At 36.3% G+C, this 27,820-nt stretch overlaps 2 protein-coding genes across 4 annotated transcripts; one reads left to right on the forward strand and one right to left on the reverse strand.

Moving 5' to 3' along the window:
* Window positions 1–4,697: 4,697 nt before the first annotated feature.
* Window positions 4,698–8,449, reverse strand: LOC140884654 (G-type lectin S-receptor-like serine/threonine-protein kinase At1g11300). Of its 2 annotated transcripts, none has more exons than XM_073291479.1 (7): window positions 6,939–8,449; window positions 6,630–6,731; window positions 6,303–6,505; window positions 6,027–6,237; window positions 5,579–5,816; window positions 5,331–5,481; window positions 4,698–5,189 (listed from the first exon to the last, which is right to left on the reverse strand). In XM_073291479.1, exons 1-7 carry the CDS (start codon window positions 8,206–8,208, stop codon window positions 4,896–4,898), a joined length of 2,469 nt encoding a protein of 822 aa, XP_073147580.1. In that variant the 5' UTR covers window positions 8,209–8,449; the 3' UTR covers window positions 4,698–4,895. The 2 variants fall into 2 exon arrangements, with proteins under 2 accessions (XP_073147580.1, XP_073147579.1); XM_073291478.1 differs by having other exon boundaries at window positions 6,303–6,508.
* Window positions 8,450–20,092: 11,643 nt separating this feature from the next.
* Window positions 20,093–26,777, forward strand: LOC140880303 (lysine-specific demethylase JMJ28). Of its 2 annotated transcripts, XM_073284632.1 has the most exons (14): window positions 20,093–21,182; window positions 21,403–21,539; window positions 22,006–22,108; window positions 22,197–22,329; window positions 22,416–22,479; window positions 22,583–23,306; window positions 23,585–23,914; window positions 24,026–24,562; window positions 24,645–24,714; window positions 24,792–24,877; window positions 25,779–25,898; window positions 25,978–26,136; window positions 26,277–26,405; window positions 26,478–26,777. In XM_073284632.1, the coding sequence occupies exons 1-12, from the start codon at window positions 20,583–20,585 to the stop codon at window positions 26,050–26,052; spliced, it is 2,979 nt and encodes a 992-aa protein (XP_073140733.1). In that variant the 5' UTR covers window positions 20,093–20,582; the 3' UTR covers window positions 26,053–26,136; window positions 26,277–26,405; window positions 26,478–26,777. The 2 variants fall into 2 exon arrangements, with proteins under 2 accessions (XP_073140733.1, XP_073140732.1); XM_073284631.1 differs by having other exon boundaries at window positions 26,277–26,777.
* The last annotated feature ends 1,043 nt before the right edge of the window (window positions 26,778–27,820 follow it).

Genomic DNA, 27,820 nt, shown 5'->3' on the forward strand with positions numbered 1-27,820 from the left:
AACCGAACCGCAATTGGCAATTCAGTTTGAATTTCTTACGAAAAACAGTCAAACCGCACTGATACCACCTGTTGTGGGGACCTCGGGTTGCTAATCAAATATTGGGGCAATTAGTGATCACCCCTAAATTATCTCCACAATATTTAAATAGGGAATATGCTCCACACGAGGATCGAACTCGCAACGTTGGAGAATTTCTTCCTACGCCACCTCAGGTCTTACCAACTCGCATATGCCCATGTGGACAACCCTCTCCATTAAATATTTTGGCGGGAAAATTAGCATTTTAGTCCTGTATGTTGGCTTCATTTTGGTTTTGGTCCTGTATATTGGCTTGTTTTGGAAAAGATCCTGTAACTTTGTTTTTATTTTGGATTTAGTCCTACACGTTGATTGTTTTGGTTTTGGTCCTATAAGTTAACTTACTTTTTTAATTTTGGTCCTATACAAAGTTATGTTTTGAAAAAAAAACACAGGAATTTGGATTTTTTTTTGGATTTGGTCCTATTAGTTGACTTGTTTTTTTATTTTGGTCATGAAAAAGATACGGTTTTGACCAAATTAAGCTCGGTTAAGTTAGAATAAGCGCCTATGTTTTTTTATTTTAAAATAATAAATTAAATTTAGAATTTAGAAGTTGACTTTTCAACTTCACCGCTTAAGCTTTTATAATAAATATTTTTTTATGATTTTATAATTAAATAAATTAGGTTTAAAATTTAGATGTTGACCTTCTAATTATTTTTTAAAATAATAATTATGTTCCAAAATGTACAATAACTTGATTTTTTTTTTGTATTTTTCCTCCGTCGCCGAAACTGGAGGGAGCAGCAAAATTTTGCTTATTTGCAGTGTTCTAAAAAGCACGCTTAAGCGGCGATTAATCGTGATAAAAGTGAAACATACCTAAAAAGCTTTGCTTTCGAGAAAAGCGGAACAAAAAAAGTCAACCATAGTTGAGAACAATAAAAAAATATATTAGAGTGTTATTTTTTAAAAGAACGAAAGTATGTTTTAAATATATTTTTAGTTTTTTAGCTAATTTTGTTAATTTAGGTTGGAACTTATTTATATGATCATTAATAGGTGCTAAGTGGGCGAACACTTAGTACCAAATAAATAAAAAAATCGAAATTACAGTTGAGAACGATATAAATGAATGTTTGTTTGTTACTTTTTAAAAGAACAAAAGTATGTTACATTTAATACATTAAATTAACATATTTTAGATTTTATTAAATTATTTAGATTAAAAAAAGTTTAAGCGTAAAAAAATATTTTTTTATTAGTTAGTTGTAATTATCTCAAACCAATAAGCAGATAAAACATGAAAGAATAAAAAATATTTATTACAAAAATAATTAGAGATCAACTTCTAAATTCCAAAACATGATAACATACATGACGAAAACCAAAAAACAAACCAACTTACAGGACCAAAATAAGCCAAACATATAGGACTAAATCCAAAACAAAAAAAATCGAGTTACAGGATCTTTTCCAAAACAAGCCAACATACAGGACCAAAACCAAAAAAAAGTCAACATAAAAGACCAAAATGCTAATTTTCCCATATTTTGGCATATGGTGAAGCTCTTTCCAAAACCAAAACAAAACAAACAAAAAAAATCTCTGTAATTCCTTGAATTTAAAAGGATAAATTATGATATCATATAAAATTGTAAATCAATCTAAATAGAGACAATTATGGAAATCAATTTAAATTTATAACACGTTAAATTTATCCTAAAAATTAGCTAGCTATATGTAAATATTGCTTAAATTACGTACTTAAATTCCTTAATAATCTTATATACACAATCTTCTCCGCATAATTTTCATATTCCAGAATTAAAATTTCATTTTCCCAAATGATACTAATATGCATTCTCATTTGAATTCATAGGTACTGTCAAAACTAAAAACATTAAAAAAAAAAAAAAAAACACACACACACACACACACAAACAACACACATAAGCATTTATATTTTCGAATTTACCTTCCAATCCAAATAATTGACGGTAGGGCGGCAAAGTCTTTGAGGATTTTGGTAAGCTAAATATATTGTTTTTGTTATCTTAAGTTTTGGTTTTTGTTTCAAATTATTAATTTACGTATTTTGTTTTGATTGTTAAAATGCGAGTGAATATAATTGAATATAATGAAATGTAATATTTTTTATATAAGGTGTTGAAATTTGAAATGTAATATTTGTTTTATTGAATAAATATAATAGATTTTTATTGAGATAATGAAATATTTGATAAAGTATTTATAAGTTCGTTCAATTGTGCAAGTCTTCTTTTTTAATTAATTTTTTTTATTCTTTAAATATTTTTTTAAAAATATTTTTTTCAAAAAAAAAAATAAGGGTTGACCCGGACCCGGACCGAAAACGACCCAGACCCGGAACGTAACCGGCCCGGCCCGGCCCGGCTAGTTAAGGGTCCGAGTTTTTTCAACCCGGACCGTGGCCAGGTCTAATCATAGTATCATATTCCTAAAATAGGGCATGGCATCACTTGAAGAAGTTCTTATTTCAAGGCTATGTTTGAACAAATACTTACAAAAAATGTTTATAAAAGTGTTACTTAAAAAAAGATTTATAAAATTTATTTAAGAATAAATATGTGTTTGGACAATTATTATATAAAAATATTTTCAAAAGTAATGTGTTTTATTTACATCATTGTCTTCTATTCCAAAAACATCTAAAAACACATCACAGTTATTCCTTAAAAACTATGCTTGAGAACACTTTTTATTTTCAAAAATATTTTACAAAAATATTGTCCATACATGTAATTTAAGTTTTTTCCACTTATAAAAACTAAGAACGTTTTTAAAGTATATGTCCAAACATATAAAAACTCAAATCTAAACTCTAAGGCTCCGTTTGGTAGCATTATTGTTAATCAATGTATAATTTATCTTATCTAATCCTACGTTTTTTTCGTCATATTATTTATCCTTCTATTAATTATTTATTTTATATCAATCAAATCATTAATTATTTATCTTACATCAATCAAATCATCGAATTTAAATTACTATATTACCCCTTATAAATAATATTATTCATATTTTATTTATTATTAAAAGGACAAAATGGTAATTTTGTATTTTTATATAAATTTCAACCAATCAAATCAAATAAACTATAATCTATCAATCAAATCAATTACTATATTCACTATCATTTCTTATTTATTTTTTTATTACATTACATTACTTATCTATATATTATTTATCCTATCATCCACACCAAACTGAGCCTAAGGTTTCGTTTGGAAATGTATTTATAAGATTTATTTATAAAAGTTTTTTTTTAAAAAAAAATTATAAAATATTTTATAAGTTGTTTTAAGAATAAATATGTGTTTTGACAAATATTTTATAAAAACATTTTAACATTACAAAAGTAATGTTGTTCATCTTTACCTTTCATAATTCAATTCAAATGAGTCTCTCTTTCACCGTCAGTGCATACAAAAATATTATAACAATTTCATCCAAGGGCGGATCCAGGATGTAAGGTTTGGGGGGCCACATATTAAGTGACGACAATGTGCAGCGTTGTCGGAGCTACCAATTTCCGGCGATGACTATTAGTTTCGCTCTTTTGACTTTTGGTCTATGCGTTATTTTCCTAAAACTTTTTCTATTTGAGTGTGAGATATATAGAAAAAAATAATTGAGAAAATTTATGTTTGATGGCAACAAAGGTTTGTCATTATTAGCGAAATCAAATTTTAATTTAATAAAAATCAAAATTTTTATGTCATTTTATATTTTATTTTTAAAATGTAATTTAAAGTTTAGAATTATATTTTTTAACTAATTTTTTTAGAGCTTTTTCAGTATTAAAAAAGTGAGTTAAAATAAAACTTTAATTAAAAGTAAAATTTTAGTTTTATAAGAAATAACCACGATTAAAATCTATACATGAAAAAAAAAATTAATAAAAACTTAATAATAGACATTAAAATTTGTTCAATCATTAAAATTGACCCAATTAAAAAAGATTGAAGACGTGTCAATTAATCCATGAGCCCAAAACAAATAAAAATAAAAATAATATATCAAAAATTGAAGTTTTTAAGAGGAGATTTGAACCTTGGTTTCCCAATGCTTCCGAGAAAAGCCAATGTCATCTAGGCTAAAGCCTAAACATAAGGTTTGACAGTTAATTAAAACTAGCTATCATGGTACATGCATTGCAAGTGTAATATATGTTTATCTTTATTATTTTAAAACGTTTATTAGACATAAGGTTCAATTTTTTATTTTTTTTTTTTTTTTTGTAGTTATGTAGAGTGCAAAGATTTGGAATGGTGAACACAAAGTGTAAGAGATAAAAAATAGGGATTTGAAACCGTCAGTTGAAAGTCACTATGAAAGTAATTGAAGAAAATGTGGGAGAAGTTGAGGAGAAAGTGGGAGGATAGAAGTGGGACATTAACCAAATCAACTAAAAAAATGACATGGGATAGAATATGGAGAAATATTTGGTGTGTCCATAACGGGTCCTTCGACCCCACAGAAGAGGTATTACCCCCTCTGTATTTGAATGGCCCGGATTGGCCAATTTCCATTTGTAGAGGGGTAATACCCTTCTGCAGGGTCGAATGACCCGTCCATAACATACCAAAACAAATTTTATAAAGCCCTCGGCCTTAATAAAATAGTAGAGATAGTAGAAATACATATACATATTTATATTTAATAAAGCAAAGAAGAAAAAAACGTAACAAAAAGTTTTGTTTCATTCCGTCGAATATATTAAGATAACCAATATCTACCGATATGCAAACACAATTACACAAAGATCAACAACTACACGGACAAATCAAATTTTACAACGCATAATAGTACTCGAGGAGTTCCGATTCCTACCGGCCTTCGATTATGGTCAAGGTGATATCGTTTGAACAACATTTGATTGAAGTACTCTTATCAGTTTCTTGATTCAAAGTAAATGCAGGTTGCCTTGGATGAGGAAGCTCTGCAATCTCATTACTCAGCATAGATAGGATTGTAGAAATATTTGGCCTATCTTTAGCAATCTCTTCCACACACAATAGACCTACATTTGCATATCTTGCTATCTCTTTTTCCATTGGCGAATCATGCACTAAAGGGTCCACCAAATCGACAATCTTTTCTTCATTCCATAATCTCCACGCCTGCAAATTTTCATACAGCTGTATAATATGTTTCAAACTCCACAAATAAAGCATATACATACCCTGTATAGCAAACGATGGACCATAGATTCACTGTCTTTGGTGAGATCCTCGGGTTGAAAAGGCAAAAAAGGAACTTACATATCCAATGAGACTCGGGGATTGCTCATCATTTTCAAAGCTAGCATTTCTTCTCCCACTTATAATCTCTAGCAACAGGACTCCGAAGCTAAAGACATCTGATTTCTCTGATAATCGTCCACGTACAGCATATTCCGGGGCCATATAGCCACTGCATACATAACATTGATTTCATCATATATAAATGATGGGAGTAAGTAAGGTTAGAACAAAATAATGTTTGCTTGATCAGAGAACGAAGTGCTCACTATGTTCCAACAACCCTCGTTGTATTGGCTTGATCTTCTTTTTCTCCAAATATCCTCGCCATTCCAAAATCTGATATTTTCGGGTTCAACTCTTCATCCAACAAGATGTTGCTTGCCTTTAAGTCCCGATGGATGATTTTTAACCGCGAGTCTCTGTGAAGATAAAGAAGGCCTCGACAAATTCCCTCTATAATAATCACTCGTTTTCGCCAATCAAGAAATCCTTGCTTATGCGAGTCTGTGGATTTGGATTCAATCCAAGATATCAGAAACACTAACCAGAGAAAAAGATTCTTAACAAAGTCCAAGCTTTGTTCAATAAAACTGACCTTAGTTCTTACCGTTGTTTACACATTGATTGTATGCTCATTCGATGATACTACGTGTGATGAATATTCAGACAGTGATAATGTGGCAACAAATAAAAAACTATGCACCGACTACTCACCGAAGAGATATCCATCCAAGCTTCCATTGGGCATGTATTCATAAATGAGCATATTTTCTTCACCCTCCACACAGCAACCAAGCAGTCTAACGAGATTCCGATGCTGAAGCTTGGAGATCACCACCACCTCGTTCATCAGCTCCTCCACCCCTTGATCAGAGGATCTTGCAAGCCTTTTAACTGCTATTTCTTGTCCATTTGCTAACACCCCCTGTTCACCAACCCACTGTTTAATCACTCGATCAACACATTATAAAAACTTCAAAGTTTATATACTTTGTAAACTGGACCAAACCCTCCCTGCCCTAGCTTATTGTGTATATCAAAGCTATTGGTTGCATTCACAAGTGTTGTGAACTTAAATAATGGCAACTCCTCCAGTTTAACTCCGTGCATATTATCTTTGAGCCTGGTTTCTTTTGAAAACCAGGGGTTGGGTGGATCACTTTCCGCACCACGGGTTGCGTTTTGCTTGCTACCTGCTACATATATATGCATGCATAAAAAAAGTCACATGCCAAGCAACAGTGTTGTTTATTGAAGTGATATCTAACAGTAGCTCGATGAAGAGTTGACAGTTGTCTAATTTATTTGAGTAAATACCTCTATACTGCCACAGAAAGCATGCACAAAAAGGAACGATGACCGAAACTGTGACTACAACCGCTAGAATAATTGCTTTGTGGTCTTTCTTGTTAATGCTACCTGCAAAAGTTAACACAAAAGAGAACTAACTTTCTTGAGTTCATCTATTGCCGGCGTAAAAGCTAGACAATGGAAAATATAGAGAACACTGAGCTTCGAAACTACATATGCGTGGAATTCCGGAGCTGTAATTTAGCTGTAATTAATAGAATTGGAATAATCAGAATCGAAATTGAATTCCTCTTCTAGCAATAGGAGAATTCATACCTGATTCTGAATTTGCTACTCGAATGTACAAGTCTGTGCCTAAACTAGGAAATTTCTGCAGGTCGATTAAGCTTTCGGTCCACAGCATACACCCAATACCAGCATGATATGCATAAGCTAAACAAGAACAATTATTCAAGCATTGGATCCTACACTCCGGTTCTAAACTAGGAACCCAATTCAAACGATCAGGCACTTTCATCATTTCGAGCCTCAAAAAAACATCTTCTTTTCCCGTTTCCCCCACAGAAGAGTTCTTCCCACACTCAAGTCGAACCCTTCTCGAACAGCCACTAGTCCAGTTTCCCCCACTCCATTCCCCGTCATTTTTCGGTTCGAACCCTGGTAAACACGAGCATATAGGTCTCTCCTGAGCATTACAGCTTCCAAAAGGCCCACACTTTGCATAGACATCACACTCTGTCATAATTGATAACCAATTTACCATCCAAGCTCCTGTTTTATTGTCCCAAATCTTCTCAGACAAAGTCCCGGATGCATTCAGTTCATAATACAGTATAGATGAATCTAAAGGCGCAAAGGTCTCATATACATTTCTAGGATTAACATCTACAACTTTGAGTCCTCGCCGATTAAAGGATACGTTCCCGTATATTCCAATGAAAAGTTGACCGTCCCAAGGACCGCATCGCCAATAAGTAAAGCTATCTTGCCACACGAAACACTGAGGAATATCTAGAGATTCAACTGTAAAGGTGAACCGGCCAGGCGCTGGATCAAAAGGGCTTCGCCAAGAAGTCAATATATTTTTCTTTTGTGTAGTTGAATCAGTAAAGAGTTTCATATTCGCCATAAAAGAATCGGAAGCATGTAGGAAACTCTCCCAAACAATTTTACCATTTGAGTTATCTTGTAACACCAAGTTCCCCGTATCCAAGAGCTGAGCGCTTGAATTCAGGATCGAATTCGAAACATTTGATGACCATATCATCTGCTTTTGCCCGTCCAAGATCGCAAGATTCCCATCCCCTGAAATAAGCAATGTTCCATTTGCATCATAAAGAGGATTCTCTCTATTAGCCACCCATATCACAGTCATCACTGGAATATTGTACATGATACCAACATATCGATAAGTACTGTTCATCGGGGTGAAAAAACCCAATTTGAATCTCTGCCCACTTGAAACCAAAGTTTCAGGGTCTCGAATGGATTGATCGGCACTTACGGTATCAATGGCAGAACTCAATTTGAAGAAGAAACAAGGAGAAATCAAAAAGAAGGCCACAACTTGTACCGTGAAACCCATTAAAAAAAATCAACTTTTTACATCTTTTTTGTATCTACAATTGAAGCTTGAACCCAGCACTGCAAGATGAGAAAATTCATGGACAAAGACAGCATGAGTCGACCAAAGAAATGGCATAGCAACTATGCATACAAACACACGCTGAATCAAAGGTCAATGCGAAGGGTCAAGCACGGCAGTACCATGCCCAACCCTTAGATAGTCTACAGTCTACACTGATCCAAGGATTTTGACCCATATGCAACACAGTATCTATCTATTTCCAATTTAACTGTGAATTCCACAAGATTTGATTTGGACGGATTTGGCTTTTGTAAGTTTATATTTGTTCTTATTTTTTAAATCGATTTATTTCAATCAGTAACTTATGAGTTATGGGCGTGAAAAAATATATCATACTCGAGTCGATTTGAAAAATATCATGCTATGGTTGGGAGTTTTCGAGTTCGAATCAAATCGAGTTTGACTCGAAATTTGACTTGAAAAAATTAATTGAGTTGCTTCATACTCAGGTCAAATCGAGTTGATCCGAAATTTTATTATTTTAAAATAAAATCAAGAAAAATTAACTATTTTTTGTATATATCATACGTTTGGAATTTTTTTTTTTTTTGCACATTGGTATAAAAAATTTCATATAATATTTATTTTGTAAAATGTTGATTTCTTTAAATAGTTTTTATTTAGTGTAATAAATATACTTTAAATTTTTAAATTTAAATCATATATGTATAGGTGAGATTTTGTTATTATGTATTTAAATTAAAATATTTTTATTATTGTTATTATTATGTGTTTTATTTGTTATTTAATTTATTTTATTTAAAAAATTCAAATCGAATTAGTCGTTTTTTAGTTGATTCGGATTCGGGTCACGGTCAAAATCGAGTTGAAACATTTTATAAAATATTTTATATCAGCTTGATCCAAACCCACTCGAATTGACACAATAAATAACTAGACATAGATGACATGTAGTAACCCGGAACCCATTTTAAGATAATAATATGTTAAACATGATTAAGGGTTGGTAATTGATCTATTTCGGAGTGTTATTGGACTTCGGAAGAGGAATTTGGGCTTTTGATTTTTGGGCCAGATCGGAAGCTCCGATCCCAGTTCGGAAGTTCCGATCCTGACCACTTCGGAAGCAGATCGGATGCACGGTGATCGGACGTTCCGATCAGGAACGGAGGTTCCGATCTCAGCCAGCCAGCAATGCTCGATGACTCAGCCGTAAGTTTTGACAAGTGTTGATCGGGGGTTCGATCGGAAGTTCCAATCCCGGAACGGTGGTTCCGATCCCGACGTGTCGGACATGCACAGAATGAGCTGGAATCGGAAGCTCCGATCCCGAGATCGGTGGTTCCGATCGTTGCCGAGATTTTGGCTATAAATAGGGCTCATTTGCTTCAGTTTTGAAATACGAATTCCCGCGTTTTCTTCTTCAGTTATATAGTGTGAGATATACACTTGAGGGCCCTATCGGTTATAATAGAGGTTCTGGAATAACCAAGGTGTGGTTATAGTCATCCGGGACTAGCGACTCCAAAGGGCTAACTACGGACGAAGGTATGGTCCGGGAATCTATTTAAGTTTTGGGAGTACTTATTAGCTTAGTTAAGGCTTATAAAATTTATGTAGTGATACGATGAATTTTTGAATATAGGCTTGGAACCTAGGATCCTATTATACTTGAACTAGCCTAGAGGTACGTACACATTGACTGAGATTGCCAGCGAGTATACATGTTTATATGTTGCATTTATTTGGCATTATTATATGGAATGATGTATGATTTACCGTTTTTTATACTCATATGTCATGTGCATATACACGTTGAGCCTATTCTTTGTTATACCTGATTATAGAGCCGCTCAGCTCTATACTCGATAGTCTGTCACTGAGAGTACCGCGACGGCGGGGGCATTTATGTCTGTCTACTCTGGTGTACTAGACGAGTGTGGTTGCACCCAGAGGTTGATCCGTGCGGTGGCAGCACTCATGTGGCGCCGGTTCTGAGCATGACTTTTCAGATGACCCTGTACCAGTCATCATGTTGCATGCATTATATACATATGTTTACTCATGTCTATGTACTGGGCGTAGCGCTCACGTCCTAGTGTTATCTTGGACACCCTATTTCATGGGGCAGGTCGCAGGATGGACGGAGCTGGTAGTTCAAGGCAGGACTAGGGAGCAGGAGCCTTGAGGATTTTATTATACAGCAGGATTCGATATAGCTGTATAATGTTTACTGTTTAAGATTTCGATTTGGTTGTATCACTACAGATTTAAGCCTGGATTATATTACTAAGCTGATATGTAAATTATGGATTATGTTTCCGCACGTTTTTACTCTGTTAAGTATTTTGCTGTATTAAGTTTAATGCATGCTATTAGTTGCCAGTTAGTAGGTGATTCCATGCAGGGTCACTACATTTTTGGTATCAGAGCCAGGTTTAGATTTTGGGATTAGTACTTGGGATTTAGTTTAGTCTTGAGTAATTCTTGCGCATTTGGGATTTTAATGTGCAATTCTTTTCAGGATATGGCTGACGAGAGTCACGGTAGTGTTGGCCAGGGAAGTGGTCATCATCATCGTCGCCATCATCATCAGGATGATCAACATCGTCCTCATGAGGGTCGACGTCGCTATACTATTAATAAGTTTATGCAGGTAGGACCGAAACCCTTAGTGGGAGGCGAGAATCCTGAACAAGCTAGAAGCTGGATGTCTAAACTTGAGAGCACGTTCCGAGCTTTTGAGTGTACTGAGGAGCAGAAACTGGAAGTTCTAGAATTCGTTCTAGAGGATAGAGCACGTTTTTGGTGGGATGCCAAGGTTGCTCAGGCACGTACTGAAAGAGGACAGGTGACTTGGGGGGATTTCTGTCGGGAGTTTCAGAAATTATATTTTCCTCCGGCTGTTCGCCAAGCACGATCTATGGAGTTGCTTACTTTAAGGCAAGGATCAATGACTATTGATCAGTATCAACAGCGATTTCTTGATCTGCTACCTTTCAGTCCTCATATCAATGAGAGTGATGCGTCGAAATATGATATCTTTCTGCAAGGCCTGAACCAAGATATCTACTCTCAGGTTGTCGTCTGTGATGACCCGGTATCTTATGAGACTTTGGTGAACCGTTGCCGTCTTGTGGAGACCAGCAACAGGCGTGGACAGTTGATGATGCCAGCACAGTCTAGTGGATTTGTTGAGCCTCGAGCTCAATCTGTTGTACCATCTGTACCTACGTCTTCTTCTACTCCTACTACTTCGTCTGGTTCTCGTGGTTCACGAGGTACTTTCCGCTTTGGGAAGAAGAAGAAGAAGGAGGAGTTTTGTAGCCACTGTGGTGGGAAGCATCCTGCAGCTTCATGTCGGAGAGCTACTGGTGCATGTTATATTTGCGGTCAGCAGGGACATCTGCGGAGAGATTGTCCTCAGCGCATGTGTTCTGCTAGTGGATCGGGATCACAAGTTGGATCTCAAGCTTCTAATTTTCCACGTCAGCAGCCAGCACCACAGAGTTCTTCTGGTTATCGTCCCCAGACTCAAGGGCAGGTGTTTGCTCTGTCTCAGAAGCAGGCTACGGAGGGAAGCGATCGCATGTTGGCAGGTAACTTCTTGTTATGTGGTATTCCTGCAATTGTATTAATTGATACGGGAGCATCGCATTCCTTTATTTCTAGTCGCTTCGTTAAGAGACATAGATTACCTTATGTATCATTAGATATGGATTTAGTTGTATCTACTCCGTTGGAGCAAGAGATAGTAACTAAGCGTCTAGTGATGGGTTGCCTTCTGGAGTTTGAGGGTAATGTGTTATCGGCTAATTTGATGATATTAGCGATGACGGATTTTGACGGTATTTTGGGAATAGATATGCTGACTTTGTATCACGCTACTGTGGATTGTTATCAGCGTCTGGTACAGTTTCATCCCGTTGAGGGTGATAGTTGGTACTTTTATGGTGAGGGTGCGCGACCTCCGATGCCACTTGTTTCGGCTCTGAAGGCATGTCATGTCTTGAAGTCAGGTGGGGAGGGCTACCTCATCTATGCAGTTGATATGTCCATGAGTAGTACGGGTATTGATCAGCTACCGGTTGTCAGCGAGTTTCCTGACGTATTCCCTGATGAGATTCCTGGTTTTCCTCCGGTTCGAGAGGTTGAATTTGGTATTGATCTAGTACCAGGAACTACGCCTATATCCCGAGTACCTTATCGTCTGGCACCGTCAGAAATGAGGGAATTGAAACAGCAGTTGCAAGATCTGCTTGATAAGGGATATATTCGTCCGAGTGTTTCTCCGTGGGGAGCACCTGTTTTTTTTTGTCAAAAAGAAGGATGGATCGATGCGATTATGTATTGATTACAGGCAGTTGAATCGTGTCACCATCAAGAATAAGTATCCTTTGCCGCGGATTGATGATCTGTTCGATCAACTACAGGGTACTTCTGTTTATTCTAAGATAGATCTGAGATCTGGATACCATCAGATGCGGGTACGAGACTCAGATATATCTACGACTGCTTTCAGGACCAGATACGGGCATTATGAGTTTCTGGTGATGCCATTCGGTTTGACGAATGCACCGGCAGTCTTTATGAATCTGATGAATCAGATATTTCGAGATTATCTGGATAGATTTGTCATCGTCTTTATAGATGATATTCTTGTTTATTCTCATGACAAGGATGAGCATGCACAGCATTTGAGGATTGTTCTACAGACGTTACGAGATAAGCAGCTATATGCAAAATTAAGCAAGTGTGAATTCTGGCTTGATCGGGTAGTATTTCTCGGTCATGTGATTACTAATAAAGGGATATCTGTTGATCCTAGTAAGATAGAGGCAGTGCTGAACTGGTCTCGACCGACGACGGTTGCTGTGATTCGTAGTTTCTTGGGTCTAGCGGGATATTACCGTCGGTTCATCGAGAATTTTTCACAGTTGGCCAGGCCTTTGACTCAGCTTACTCGGAAAGATGTTACCTTCATTTGGTCCTCGGATTGTGAGGAGTCGTTTCACGAGCTGCGTAGACGTCTTACTATTGCACCTGTGCTAGCTCTACCTTCTGGATCAGGAGGTTATGTTGTTTATACTGATGCCTCTGGTCAGGGGTTGGGATGTGTTTTGACACAGCATGGACATGTTATTGCCTATGCTTCTCGACAGTTGAAGTCGCATGAGAGTAACTATCCAGTGCATGATCTCGAGTTAGCCGCCATTGTGTTTGCGCTCAAGATTTGGAAACATTATCTTTATGGCGAGAAATTTGAGATATTTACGGATCACAAGAGTTTGAAGTATTTATTCACTCAGGCAGAGTTGAATATGCGACAGAGACGCTGGATGGATCTCTTGAAGGATTATGATTGTGAAATCAAATATCATCCAGGTTCTGCTAATCTTACTGCTGATGCCTTGAGTCGGCAGGTGAGACTGTCTGCACTTCAGACTAATGAAATATCTCATATGATTCAAGAATGCTGTTCATTGAGTTTTACGCTCAAGCACAAGAAAGGGAGGAATGGGATTCGTTTGTATACTATTCTATCTGAGCCAGCATTGTATTCTCGGATCAGAGATGCTCAGATATCTGATGATAAGACTCAGCGATTGGCACGTCTAGCCAATGGAGTTAATACATCTGGATTCCATTTTCAGGCAGATGGTTTATTGTGCCTATCCAATAGAGTGGTTGTACCTAATGTTGCGAAGCTCAGGAATGATATTCTCTCTCAAGCTCACAGGAGTCGATTATCAGTTCATCCTGGAAGTATGAAAATGTATAAGGACTTGCGAACTAGATTCTGGTGGAAGGGAATGAAGCGAAGTGTTTATCAGTTTGTTTCGAGATGTTTGGTTTGTCAACAGGTCAAGGCTGAACATCGACGACCAGGTGGATTACTGCAGAATCTTGAGATTCTCGAATGGAAGTGGGAGCACGTGACTATGGATTTTGTCACCCACTTGCCTATGACTTCACGTCAGTGTGATGCTATCTGGGTCGTTGTTGACCGTTTGACGAAATCAGCACACTTTATTCCTTATAATCGGGAGTATTCTTATGATCGCATGACACGCTTATACATCCAGGAGATAGTGCGATTACATGGGATTCCAGTAAGCATTGTCAGTGATAGAGATCCGCGATTTACCTCACGTTTTTGGGGTAGTTTTCAGGAAGCGTTGGGTACCACTCTGAGTTTGAGCACGGCGTATCATCCGGAGACTGACGGGCAGTCAGAGCACACTATTCGTACGCTGGAGGATATGCTACGTTCTTCTGTCATGGACTTTGGTTTATCTTGGCAGGATCAGTTACCTTTGATTGAATTTGCCTACAATAACAGTTATCATCGTAGTATTGATATGGCACCTTTCGAGGCATTGTATGGTCGACGGTGTCGTACTCCGTTATTCTGGGATGAAGTCGGGGAACGGCAAGTCGAGGGTCCTGAATTGGTGCAGCAGATTATAGACAAGGTAGATTTGATCAAGCATAGGATCAAAGTTGCTCAAGATAGACAAGCCAGTTATGCGAATATTCACCGCAGGCCACTTCAGTTTGAGCCTGGTGAATATGTTTTTCTGCGAGTATCACCTTTCAGGAAGGTGATGAGATTCGGTGTGAAAGGCAAGTTGTCTCCTCGTTACATTGGGCCTTTCCAAATACTGGAGAAGATCGGAGATGTTGCTTATCGTTTGGCTTTACTGCCATCTCTTTCCAGTATACACAATGTTTTTCATGTGTCGTTGCTTCGACAGTACATAGCTGATGAATCTCATGTGATTCAATCTACTGATATTCAGCTAGAGCCAGATCTGTCTTTTGTTGAACTACCAATCTGTATCCTAGACAGGAAGGAGAAAGTTCTTCGGAATAAGACTATACCACTTGTGATGGTACAGTGGCAGCGCCGAGGCGTTGAAGAAGCAACTTGGGAAACTGAGAGTCGTATGCGAGCAGAATATCCTGAGTTGTTTGCTTTGTATTTTTGATTACCATGTAAGATGTAATTACCGTTGTTGTAATAAGACATGGTTTGATGTTTCATATTGTTATCTTTATTGTCTTTAGATGTTATTTCGCGGACGAAATATCTAAAGGTGGGGAGAATGTAGTAACCCGGAACCCATTTTAAGATAATAATATGTTAAACATGATTAAGGGTTGGTAATTGATCTATTTCGGAGTGTTATTGGACTTCGGAAGAGGAATTTGGGCTTTTGATTTTTGGGCCAGATCGGAAGCTCCGATCCCAGTTCGGAAGTTCCGATCCTGACCACTTCGGAAGCAGATTGGATGCACGGTGATCGGACGTTCCGATCAGGAACGGAGGTTCTGATCTCAGCCAGCCAGCAATGCTCGATGACTCAGCCGTAAGTTTTGACAAATGTTGATCGGGGGTTCGATCGGAAGTTCCGATCCCGGAACGGTGGTTCCGATCCCGACGTGTCGGACATGCACAGAATGAGCTGGAATCGGAAGCTCCGATCCCGAGATCGGTGGTTCCGATTGTTGCCGAGATTTTGGCTATAAATAGGGCTCATTTGCTTCAGTTTTGAAATATGAATTCCCGCGTTTCCTTCTTCAGTTATATAGTGTGAGATATACACTTGAGGGCCCTATCGTTTATAATAGAGGTTCTGGAATAACCAAGGTGTGGTTATAGTCATCCGAGACTAGCGACTCCAAAGGGCTAACTACGGACGAAGGTATGGTCCGGGAATCTATTTAAGTTTTGGGAGTACTTATTAGCTTAGTTAAGGCTTATAAAATTTATGTAGTGATACGATGAATTTTTGAATATAGGCTTGGAACCTAGGATCCTATTATACTTGAACTAGCCTAGAGGTACGTACACATTGACTGAGATTGCCAGCGAGTATACATGTTTATATGTTGCATTTATTTGACATTATTATATGGCATGATGTATGATTTACCGTTTTCTATACTCATATGTCATGTGCATATACACGTTGAGCCTATTCTTTGTTATACCTGATTATAGAGCCGCTCAGCTCTATACTCGATAGTCTGTCACTGAGAGTACCGCGACGGCGGGGGCATTTATGTCTGTCTACTCTGGTGTACTAGATGAGTGTGGTTGCACCCAGAGGTTGATCCGTGCGGTGGCAGCACTCATGTGGCGCCGGTTCTGAGCATGACTTTTCAGATGACCTTGTACCAGTCATCATGTTGCATGCATTATATATATATGTTTACTCATGTCTATGTACTGGGCGTAGCGCTCACGTCCTAGTTGTTATCTTGGACACCCTATTTCATGGGGCAGGTCGCAGGATGGACGGAGCTGGTAGTTCAAGGCAGGACTAGGGAGCAGGAGCCTTGAGGATTTTATTATACAGCAGGATTCGATATAGCTGTATAATGTTTACTGTTTAAGATTTCGATTTGGTTGTATCACTACAGATTTAAGCCTGGATTATATTACTAAGCTGATATGTAAATTATGGATTATGTTTCCGCACGTTTTTACTCTGTTAAGTATTTTGCTGTATTAAGTTTAATGCATGCTATTAGTTGCCAGTTAGTAGGTGATTCCATGCAGGGTCACTACATGACCTCTTCAATTCGAAATAATTTTTTCTATTTGTTAATACAAATAAATTTTACATATTTAAAAGTTGAGTTGGCTTAATTTTTCTATCTAAAAATAAAGCATATAACAAAAAAAAAAATGCTTTCAAATTAACAGCCACATAAAAATTAAAAATAAACGTACAACATAGTAATAATTTTTACAAAAAAAATATTTAGAAAAATTTTAAAAAAATATCATATTATATATTCATGTTAATTGATTCCTTTTTTCTATCACAATATTTAATGATACTATTCTATTTCCCCTAGAAAATGCAAAGATCTCATCTCACAGCAAAATAGAGGAATTCTGGACTGGAAGTCTTTCCCATAAATCATGATACCATTATTTTACAGGAAACCAAAATTGAATTAAAAGGTATGTCAAGTAAATTTGAATTTATTCTTATTCAGCTAATCAACTTCTAAGTTCTAACAACAAAACCATCTGTGTCGTTATCGCAAATTAAATTTTTTTCCTTCAAATGATTGATACCAAAAAAATAAAAAAGAATGAAATGAAATAATTTTTTAATTATCAAATAAATTATTAACTAAAATTCAAAATAATAACGACTAAAAAATGTTACTATATTATTATTAAATAATTTAATTTATAGATATTAATACTATATTAATTATTATACAATTACCGTTAACATAAAAATAATATAAATATTAATTTTAATTTTATTATTAGTATTTTTTAACAAAAATAATTTTCTTTCAATAAATATTATAATAATAATTATTTAACAATTATTTTACTGTTAAACAATAAAATATTTTCTTTAAATAAAATAATTTAATATTAAACGAAATCTGACCCGAAATTAATAATCATAACTTAATATTTTATTTTAATATTTAACAATCATTCGCACCTACCAAGCATAGGGCACCGTGCTACTCAGAATTGAAGCATAATGAACTAAATATACGGAAAAAACGGAACATATACAGATTAAAAGACACGAATTAGATAGTGAGCAATCGAATGTTTAAAGTATAAACACATTCATTTAAAACATACATAAACCTCATCAAAGATATTTATTTATTTATTGGAAAAAATCAGGTCATATTTGGCCTTTTTTTCTTCTTAGTATTATTATTAAACTCAAATAACCTCAATTCATAATTTTATATACACACGCTTTTAATACTTCAATAAATAGTTTACATTATAGTGTTTGAATGTACGGAAATAGTCATCAATGTTGTCAAAGTGAGCTGGACTTGCTCTGTCCTGCTATATAGGCGGGTTGAGTTGATAAATTTTCAACCCGCCTAAATCATGAGTCGGCCTGCCCCACCAATCGGTGGGTTGTGGTTGGTTGCGGGCCAACCCGTCTCAATCCGTCAAATATAACTAAAAATTGACGGATCGATCCGCACCGCCAAATAGACGGGTTGAGTTGATAATTTCTCAACTCGCCTAAATGGTGGGCCGGCCCGCCCACCAACTAGCGGGTTTTGTTAAGTTGCGGGTTGGCTCACTCTGTCCATTCGTTTTGACAGCTTTAATTAATACCATACACCAAATGTTTTTACAATCAAAATTTAATAGTTTTGCAACGTTATCGAACAAATAAACTAAAAATACAACAACTTAAATAAAAAAACAAAACATTAAAAAAAATAATGCTATTTATTCAGTTGTACGGATTAGATTTCGTATATGTCGAAAATATGCTAACTAAAAATTTGATTTTAAAAATATACATATGCTGCTCGATCTTGGCTTCTAACACGTCAGAATCTTCAAAGCTCGAAGTTGAAATGAATTTCTCGATATTTTTAGAATCGATAATAGTAATATAAAAAAGATGTCCGCGTCTCGACTTTTGTTAATCATGTAAATGTTTGCCACAACAAATGTTTCATAATCATGTCTTAGGCTATCTCCGACCACAAACACTATTTTGGTGCAAGTTTTGCACTAAAATAGTGCAATTTCTGCACAAAACACAACATCCATCTCCAACCCATTTACTCCAAATCTTACACAAAAAAGAATATTTTCGGAATATTTCTTTTATTTCACATATAATAATTAATTTTATTCAACATATTTTTACAAATTATATAATTAATATTGTTTTTATAAATTATATAATTAATTTTTTTATTAATTAAAAAAATATTTTATTGTTAATACATATAAATATTAAATTTTAAGTTTATGATTTAATTATTATTATATAAATTAATTTATAGATAATACAAATTAATATGTGAAAATTATTAAATAATTATTATTTGCATTTGTATTACAAAATAAAATTATTTATAAAATAATTATTTAAATGTTACAAATTAAATTAATAATAAAATATTTATTGATTATATTAAATGATTATATATTAATTTTTTTCCTAATATTTAATTATTAAAATAATACCAAAAATATTTAATTAATATTTAAATATTTAAAAAAAACAAATAAAAGGTAATTAAAAAAAATTAAAAAAAAATAAAATAAAATGAATGCTGCACAGGTTTTGGCGCCCCCCATTGGAGCTCTTTTGCGCAACGTTGGAGCTGCCCTTACGACATACATATAGACATTGATTCATATAACATACATTACTATCTTCAAGATGCATACCTCGATGGTGAAATCGTAGATCCCCTTGAAAACACCAAACCTCGTGCTAAAAAACTAGAGCTTCAAGTCTATTTAAAATATCATATCTAGAATATTTTGTCAATCCAATCTTTTTCGAAAACATATTGTAATTCGTAAATTCCTTATGTACCCAAATAACATACATTTCAACCCGCAAATGTGCATACTGAATCTGTCAATTATGTGATTGTGATACACTTGTGAACTGGTAGATTTATATATTAGGCCAGAAGTTTGGAGAATTGGGCTCTCAAACTACACTACACTCTAGTGACACAGAGTGAAAAATGGGCTACAGGAATGTAATATCAAGTAGTGCTGCTACATTTGCTTGGATATGCTGGCATGCACAACATTCTCCTAATAAAAAAGGATGCATGTTTTGTGCATAAACTGCTTGAACCGAAAACCAAACCATGTTTTGCGAATGAAAAGAATGCACAATGTTGCTGCCCCTGCCCACCAAGTAAAAAAATAAATAAAATTGTAAAGCATTCTTTTACGCAAAATGTTCCAAATCTTCTGTCTCAAATGTAGAAAGATAGATCTTTAGTTTATCTGTGGACAAAATACAATCAAGAACACAAATTAAAGTTATTTTTTGCTTCAAGAATCTTGAATCGACACTGATTGACCCTTAACAGTGTAATCCCAAGAAATAGAATCTCTGGTATCCGTATTATTCAATTTGAATACAGATAATGGAATCATATCAGAAAATTCAAATTCCCCAACTTTGATCAAGAAATCAAATCCCAAACCAATTGGGAATTCACCACACACATTTTGATCAAGAAGCTCTGATCTGGTGGGCACGACAATTGTCAATTCGAATTCAGATACGAATACACACAGTATACGCGAATCTGCGTGTACGGAAATTTACAGTCAGCAAAGACAATGGTTAAAGTGGCGGTGTCATCATTTTGATGATTCCACCTGTGATTACGCTGAAGTGTCAAATACAGAGTAATAAAAACACTCTCTTTTTTGGGCACAGAACCCTTTCTTTCCTTCTTACGGATTTTATTCGGAAACCCTAGAAATTTACTGAATTGCGACCGATATTCGTTGCCCGAGAATTTCTGGAAAAGGGAGGTGTGAATAGCGAATCTCAATGGGGGGGAAAGATCCGCCCCTGGAGGAGCTCCGGTGCAAGCGGACGGACGGGCGCCAATGGCGGTGCAAGCGGCAAGCGATGGCTGGGAAAACGCTGTGCGATATCCATTATCTTCAAGGAAAGCACCGCCAGAACAGACAGAAAGTGCCCGACTCGCTTAAACTGGAGAGGAAAGTGACGAAGAAAAGGGCAAATAATGGGGATACTGTTCGGGTTCCGAAATTGAAGCAAGTGCCATTGACGGTGGAGAGGAGGAAGCGGCAGGCTGTTTCGGAAGCCTTGGATGATGTATTGAAGAGGATGAAACTGAAAAGCGGGGACTTGCAATTGGAATTGATTAGAGAGTTTTTGAAGAGGCAGGTGACAAAGAAGAAGGAGAAGGAAAAAGAGTTGAAGGACAATGTGGTTGCTGATGAAACGAGGGCGTTGCCATATGGAGTTATGGCTATTTCGCAATCCCCTGCCAGTTTGCAGAAATTTGGGGAGTGCAATGGTGGTTTGGATGTGAAACTAGGGGTGAATCTGCATGAAAACTTGGTTTTACAGAGGCATTTTCGGTCGAAGAATATTGAACCACTCCCCATTGGTACAATGCAGGTTGTTATAATCTACCAATCTTTAGCATAACCCATGTTAACTATGACAGGTGTGATATCTGATCTTAGCCCCAAATCGATTTTTGTCGAATTTTGATCATGTTTTTTAATCTGAATGAACCCATAAAAGTTTTCCTGGTAATAAATTTAAATATTATTATTGTTCTTTTTTTGGGTGAATTGATATTTATTCATATATTTGTTATTTTGGATTGGACTAGATTGTGCCATTTGCGGGGGATATGAAGAGAAGGAAAATAAGAAAATGCCATTGGTGTAAGCAAAGTAAAGGCCGGCTCTTGATCAAGTGCTTAGCTTGCAGGAAACGATTCTTTTGCGTGGTTTGCATAAAACAGAGGTCTGTAGTTCTTATTTGACTTCAAAGTATGCATCTGGAAATTTAGAATGCATTCGTCCATGTTACAGGCTGTGTTTATGTTCACTAAGAAGTTGTATTGTAGTGTTTGCTTTTAAAAATTGTTACAGATGCTTGTTTAAACTGACGTATTGGGTTCGCTTTATCCATGCGCATGTCTATTTCAGAGTTTTAGCAACCTAATTGAGAGTCAAAATTTTCATCAGTTTTCAGAAAAAAATATGATTTAGCTGCCCACCATGTTTGGAAATCTTGTTAGTTGCCAAGATGCAAACAAAGTTAACTTCTATTTTTTATGTTCTCTCTTTAGAATCTGTGATAAATGTTTGAGAGAATATAGGGATGTGATAAATTATCATAATTAGAAGCAGTCATTCTCCCTTGCCTGGTGGAACAGACATGATTGTCACTGGTAAACTATCTCTAGTTATAATCGAATCTTATGTAGGTATATCGAGAAGCAAGCCGTGAAATTGAAATGTCCAGCATGTTGCGGAACTTGTAGCTGCAATGTTTGTGAGAAACGACAAAATAAAAAACTCAGTCATAAGGTTTGGCTAGTGAAGATATGCAATTTGTATGTTGCTTTTTGGGAAGCACTATATTGATTTGAATGTTATGTACCCGCATTTCATCCAGGACTGCTTTAGTGGGAAAAGGAAGGTCAATAAGATCAAATTGCTTCACTATCTAATCCACATGCTTCTTCCTGTGCTGAAGCAAGTAAATAATGAGCACAGTGTTGAGCTCGAATCTGAAGCTATGGTAACAGGTATGGGTAATTTCCGGTAACTTAATCAGTGAGTTGGTTTCCTTTATTGATGTTAAAGCATGCATCCCAACTTTGTTTTACAATAGGGAAACCCCAATCTGAAATCCAGATTCCACAGGCCAACATAAGTTTCCACAAGCTACTTTGCTGGTAAGTGGAACTTTATTCCAATATAATTTGATGATAAACACAACCAATTTTTTTTTTTTTTTCATGTGTTGATGTCGTGTGTGGTCATTCAAATTTTGAGCAGCAACAGATGTAAAAGTGCTATCACGGACTATCATAGGACGTGCATGAATTGTTCATACAACCTTTGTCTGAGTTGTTGTCATGAGATTTCTCAACGTAGTTCATTTGGAAGTTGTAAGCGCAAAAATTTGAAGAAAAGGAAAATAATTGCTTCTGGTGATGATCTAATCCTTAAGCGACGCAAGCAAAATTCTGGTGAAATTGCCTGTCACTTCCCGCCGTCCTTGCAAATCTGGGAACCTAGTTCTGATGGAAGTATTCCTTGCCCACCTATAAATATAGGAGGCTGTGGTAGAAGCAACCTTGATCTAAAATGTGTATATCCCTGCTCCTGGAATAGAGATCTCGAAGTCAGAGCTGAAGAAATGTTGCGCCTTTATCACCTTCCAGAAACTGCAGATTTTTCTTTGTGTTGCTCGCTGTGTGAGGACATTAGTCATAAAGATGATGATGCTAAGGTTCAGAAAGGTACATATAGGAAATTAGGGTACAAGGACAACTATCTGTATTGTCCTGCTATTCACGATATTCATCATGAATCCCCCGAGCATTTCCAGAACCATTGGACTAAAGGTCAACCAGTTGTAGTTCGAAATGTGCTTCGGAGATCCTCAAGTTTGTGTTGGGATCCAGTTATCATGTTTAGCTCTTACATGGAGAACAAGATTTCTGAACATTGTATTGAAAACGACATGAAAGTGACAAACTGCATAGATTGGTGTGAGGTCAATTAATACTCATCTCTCTTGTTACCTTTTTTCTTTGACAATTGTCCCGCGGTCCTTAATAATTTTTCTTTGAAACACTGTCAAACCAAGGATGATTTTTGGATTGCTACGTCAGGCTTTCACCTTCATCTTTTAATGTACAACTTTCTGTTACCATATCAATGGGATTTCTGCGATCGTCCATTTCATCTTACCCATTCCCATGTTTTGCCTTGTGAAATGTAGTACTCCTGTCCATGTATGTCTTTGTCTGAAGGCAAGTATTGTTGTTGCAGGTAGAAATCGACAGGAAGCGGGTTTTCATGGGATCATTGGAGAAGGGAACACATGCAAGCGTGCGGCTAAAAACTCTGAAGTTCAAAGCTTTGCTTTCCTCGCATTTATTTCAAAAGCACTTTCCGATCCACTATAACGAGATCTTAAGTGCCTTACCACTTCCAGAGTATATCAATCCAGTGTGTGGCCTTCTGAATTTGGGAGCGAAAATGCCAGAGCAATTTCAGAGGCCGGAATTAGGTCCATGTATCCATTTTTCATATGGAGGCCCAGAGGGACAAATGCAGGCTGATGTTTCGTCTAAGTTGTGTTATGAATCACATGATATGGTAGGACCCTCATGTTATCAAATATGATCTCCATGTCCAAGTGTATTTAATTAATAGCTAGTTTTTAACATTGACAATTAAATATAACTTCCATTGGCTTTTCATTCTCAGGTTAACATTCTCGCTTGTGCTACTGATACCCCAGTTTCACCAGAACAAATTAATAACATTGAAAATTCAATGAAAAAATGTAAGGCTCTAGATCACAATCGCGGGCAATCGTTAAGTAATTCTAGTGATCAGAAAGGTAAATCACCTTTGCAGAGTGAAGGCACAGGTGAATCAGGCTTGCAAGATATCAGGGAAAACATCCACCTGGAAAATGAAATGGCAAAAGTTCCTTTTAGCTCTAGTGAAATCCTTGAGGATCAAACACTTAATACTGAAAATGGGAATTTATCCAGCGATAGTGAATCTGATACCGATGCCTCAATATTCTGCTGTGGAACTATTGAGAAATCTGAAGATACCGATGAGTATTTTCTAGGGGCAGATGTAGAAAGCTCATGCTCCAGTGAAGATAAGCAAGGGATGAATTCTTGTGGTGCCCAGTGGGACATTTTTCGTCGACAAGATGTGCCAAAACTTCTTGAGTACCTCAGGCGACATTCTAAAGAGCTAAACAGCGGGTCATGCTGTCTAAACAATGTAGGTTTTCAATGAAAAGAAGAGCTTGTGCTACAAAACTGCAGTTTAGGAGTAAATATTGATTTTTGTACATGTGTAACAGGCTCATCCAATTTTAGATCAGAACATTTTCCTTGATGCATTTCACAAATTGAAGCTTAAAGAGGAGTTTGGTAAGTCTCACAGATTCCTATTTCCTTAGCAATCAATTACATGTGCACAATAAGGAGCTTGTTCTCAACGCTTGCAGATATTCAACCATGGACTTTTGATCAATATCCTGGAGAAGCTGTCTTCATTCCTGCAGGCTGTCCTTATCAAATCAGAAAACTTAAGGTGGTATTCTAAAGTTCTAAACCAAGCATTTTACACTTCAATGCTTCATGCATTGGCATTAACTGTGTGCACTCTTGCTTTTTGGGTGAGTAGTATCACAACATGTCTCAAAAATACCCACAAATAGAGTTTTTATTGAGAAGGATCTTATGAATGCCCTTAAGAATGATTGATAAAGTAATGTTCTTTGAAATTCTAAGATCTCCTCTTAATGTTATTCTGCATCGCCACATCAATGTGCATGGATTGAGGCCTAGATGTCCAGTCATTGGAGACCAGTTTTGCAAGACTATATAAAATTATAGTTCCAAATTTAATTATAGGGTAGTAGTGAGGTGATTCTATCTCAGAAAGCGTGCTTGATTTCAGTGTATCCACATTGGATTTGTTTTTTGAAAAACCCAATGGCGTGTGTAAGTCATGAATCCTAGCTGTTAAAAAAAACCGAGCTATGCACATATACAAGCTTAGGCACAGGCCTTTTGTGAAGAGTGTGCCTTGGTGCCCTTTGTAAGATTGAGTGTGCATTGGGGCCCTTTGTAAGATTGAGTGTGCGTTGGGGCCCTTGTAAGATTGACTGTGTTGGGCGAAGAACATTGGTTGTGCGTAGGTGTTCCATAGGACCTTTGAACATTTCATTATGAAATGAACCAGGCAGGCAGGCTGATAGTTTGTCTGTTAACATGCTTATTTAGGTAGATAAATCACTCGCCATATTTATTTTTTCCTTTCTATGTTTTTGTCAACGCGTGGTTTTACTGAAATCACAACTAAATATTCAGTCGCACTCAAACTGACATACATAACTATAAACTATCCATCACTTCAAATTTACTTTACAACTGTATTTCTGGCTTAAACATATGCAACTTAATTGATGATATCTCTTTCCGTTTTCCAGTCATGTGTCAATGTTGTTTTGGATTTCGTCTCTCCTGAAAATGCTACTCAATGTATGGAACTGGCCGAAGAAATTCACCTTCTTCCTATGCAACACAAAGCCAAAACAAAATTGTTGGAGGTGGGTTGTGTAAGGGCCTTCTGCAGTTTTCTCATATTGTTCATCTTCATGAAGCTTACCAACTTTACAAATGGCTCAGGTGAGGAGGATGGTTCTCCATGGAATTAGTGAAGCAGTTGAAGAAATCGGCAACCTGAAGCAAGTACTCTTGTAGTACTTCCTCCTGTTTAATCCTCATTTAGATTAATAGAAAAAGGTTCTTAGTGCAGGAGAGGAGAGCTTCCCCCTCCCCACCCGGGTAAGTTACTAATGTGCATAAATAAGTGTCAGGTCTTTTTTCTATTGGTAGTCTAACTTTGTTTTGTCTTCACCTTCTCGTTCTCATGATTGCAAATGCCCCCTTCTCTCACTCATGATTGCAAATGCTATGCTTTGCAGTGATATGTACATAAATCCTCCCTTAGCATTTGTGCATAAAAATATCTTACGAACCTACAAGCGGATGACACATGAAGAATTGCCATTGTTTCCTGTGAGGAAGAACCGAACTTTGTATACTGATTATAGGTAACTGAACTGATTTTATGGAAATGATGACGGGCTTTACTGGTACCGTGATGTTTATATGAATTCTTGCAGGTTAAAACCATTTGCTGCTTCTGATGACTGATTGTAGTTAGGATATCTTTAGTTGGCAATAAAGTTCGGTAGTGATGACTTTGTAAATTGAGATTTCAGTTAGAAGCCTTATTGCACACATGTTAGGAATCATCTTTGACCCCGGTTAATCATAGATTGAGGTAGATATATTTTTTCATTTTTTTAAATGCGTTTCATTCTACAATAATTATCTGTGTATCTGAATAAATAAGTTGATATTTGTTTCGGGATATAAGGGGGATACGGAGTCCCTAAATATTGTTACTTTCGTTCTTTTCATTCTAAGATACTACTCTTTCTTTAAGGCATGTTGATCAGAAAGATATTGAAGTGCTGGAATCCTTCTCATTCCCACATTTGCAATTCAAGTATGTTTTATGATACGAGATTTTGAACATGTTTGTGAAATGACATTATATACTCTTTCAGAATACAAGTTTGTGTATGAAAATGTGAAGTTGTCAAGTTTGCACTTTTTGTGAATCCTCAGAATACAATAACTATCATCATTTTGAGTGGAGGAGTTTGATTTCGATTATGCCATCCATGCCCAAGAGTTCGAAATTTGTGAATGATCTTCAACTCATTAATTAATTATTCTTCATCAATAAATATTACATTTTTTTTAATGCAACTATTATTCTTAAAAAAAATACATCTCTTATATTTCACCTACTCATCATGTATTTATTTTCGTCACGAAAATTTGTCGATACTTGCTATTTTGTGGAAATAAACAATAATGTCTATTTTGATGTTTTGAAAACAATGATAAAATATTGAAATGGATAGGCATTAGGCTACATTGAATCCCGGCACACCCACAGAAACAAAGGCGAGCCCACCATAAACCAGCAATCCGCAGTCTTCCGCCGCCTGTTTCAGCCCAAACCCAAACTTACCCGTTCGTTGCATGATCGTATATATAAATGGGGGGCCTCATCCATTTAAATATTCACTCGCATTCCGAAGCTACTGCTTGATAATAAATAATTACTGCAAAGTGCCGATGAGGGTGATGCAGCAGGGGGTCAATGAACAGAGCAGCAACTGTAGTTCAACCATTGATTCTTTCAAGAAATGTAATTATAAGCCATCTTCCGGCAAGCATGGCCGGAATTTCTCCGGCGGTGTCCAATCCAAGGCATTGAAGAGTTCAAAAGTTGAGAAATTAAAACAGGCCGAAGAGGCGCTTCGCACTGTTATGTACTTGAGCTGTTGGGGTCCCAATTGAAAATTCATGTTACTTTACGTGTTAATATTTGGGGAAGATATATCTATCTCCATTATATATATTATTATTTTCAAAGTCTTTTTTCCCT

Source organism: Henckelia pumila, chromosome 2, assembly GCF_033568475.1.
Source record: "Henckelia pumila isolate YLH828 chromosome 2, ASM3356847v2, whole genome shotgun sequence".
NCBI lineage: Eukaryota > Viridiplantae > Streptophyta > Magnoliopsida > Lamiales > Gesneriaceae > Henckelia > Henckelia pumila.

Coding starts and splice junctions, on each gene's coding strand:
- LOC140884654 (XM_073291478.1), bottom strand. CDS start 8,208: ATGGGTTTCACGGTACAAGTTGTGGCCTTCTTTTTGATTTCTCCTTGT. Junction 5,482..5,578: donor ACGAGGGTTGTTGGAACATA/GTGAGCACTTCG, acceptor TTATGTATGCAG/TGGCTATATGGCCCCGGAAT. Junction 5,190..5,330: donor CCCCGAGTCTCATTGGATAT/GTAAGTTCCTTT, acceptor GAAAATTTGCAG/GCGTGGAGATTATGGAATGA.
- LOC140880303 (XM_073284631.1), top strand. CDS start 20,583: ATGGGGGGGAAAGATCCGCCCCTGGAGGAGCTCCGGTGCAAGCGGACG. Junction 21,540..22,005: donor GTGGTTTGCATAAAACAGAG/GTCTGTAGTTCT, acceptor AATCTTATGTAG/GTATATCGAGAAGCAAGCCG. Junction 22,480..22,582: donor TTCCACAAGCTACTTTGCTG/GTAAGTGGAACT, acceptor AATTTTGAGCAG/CAACAGATGTAAAAGTGCTA.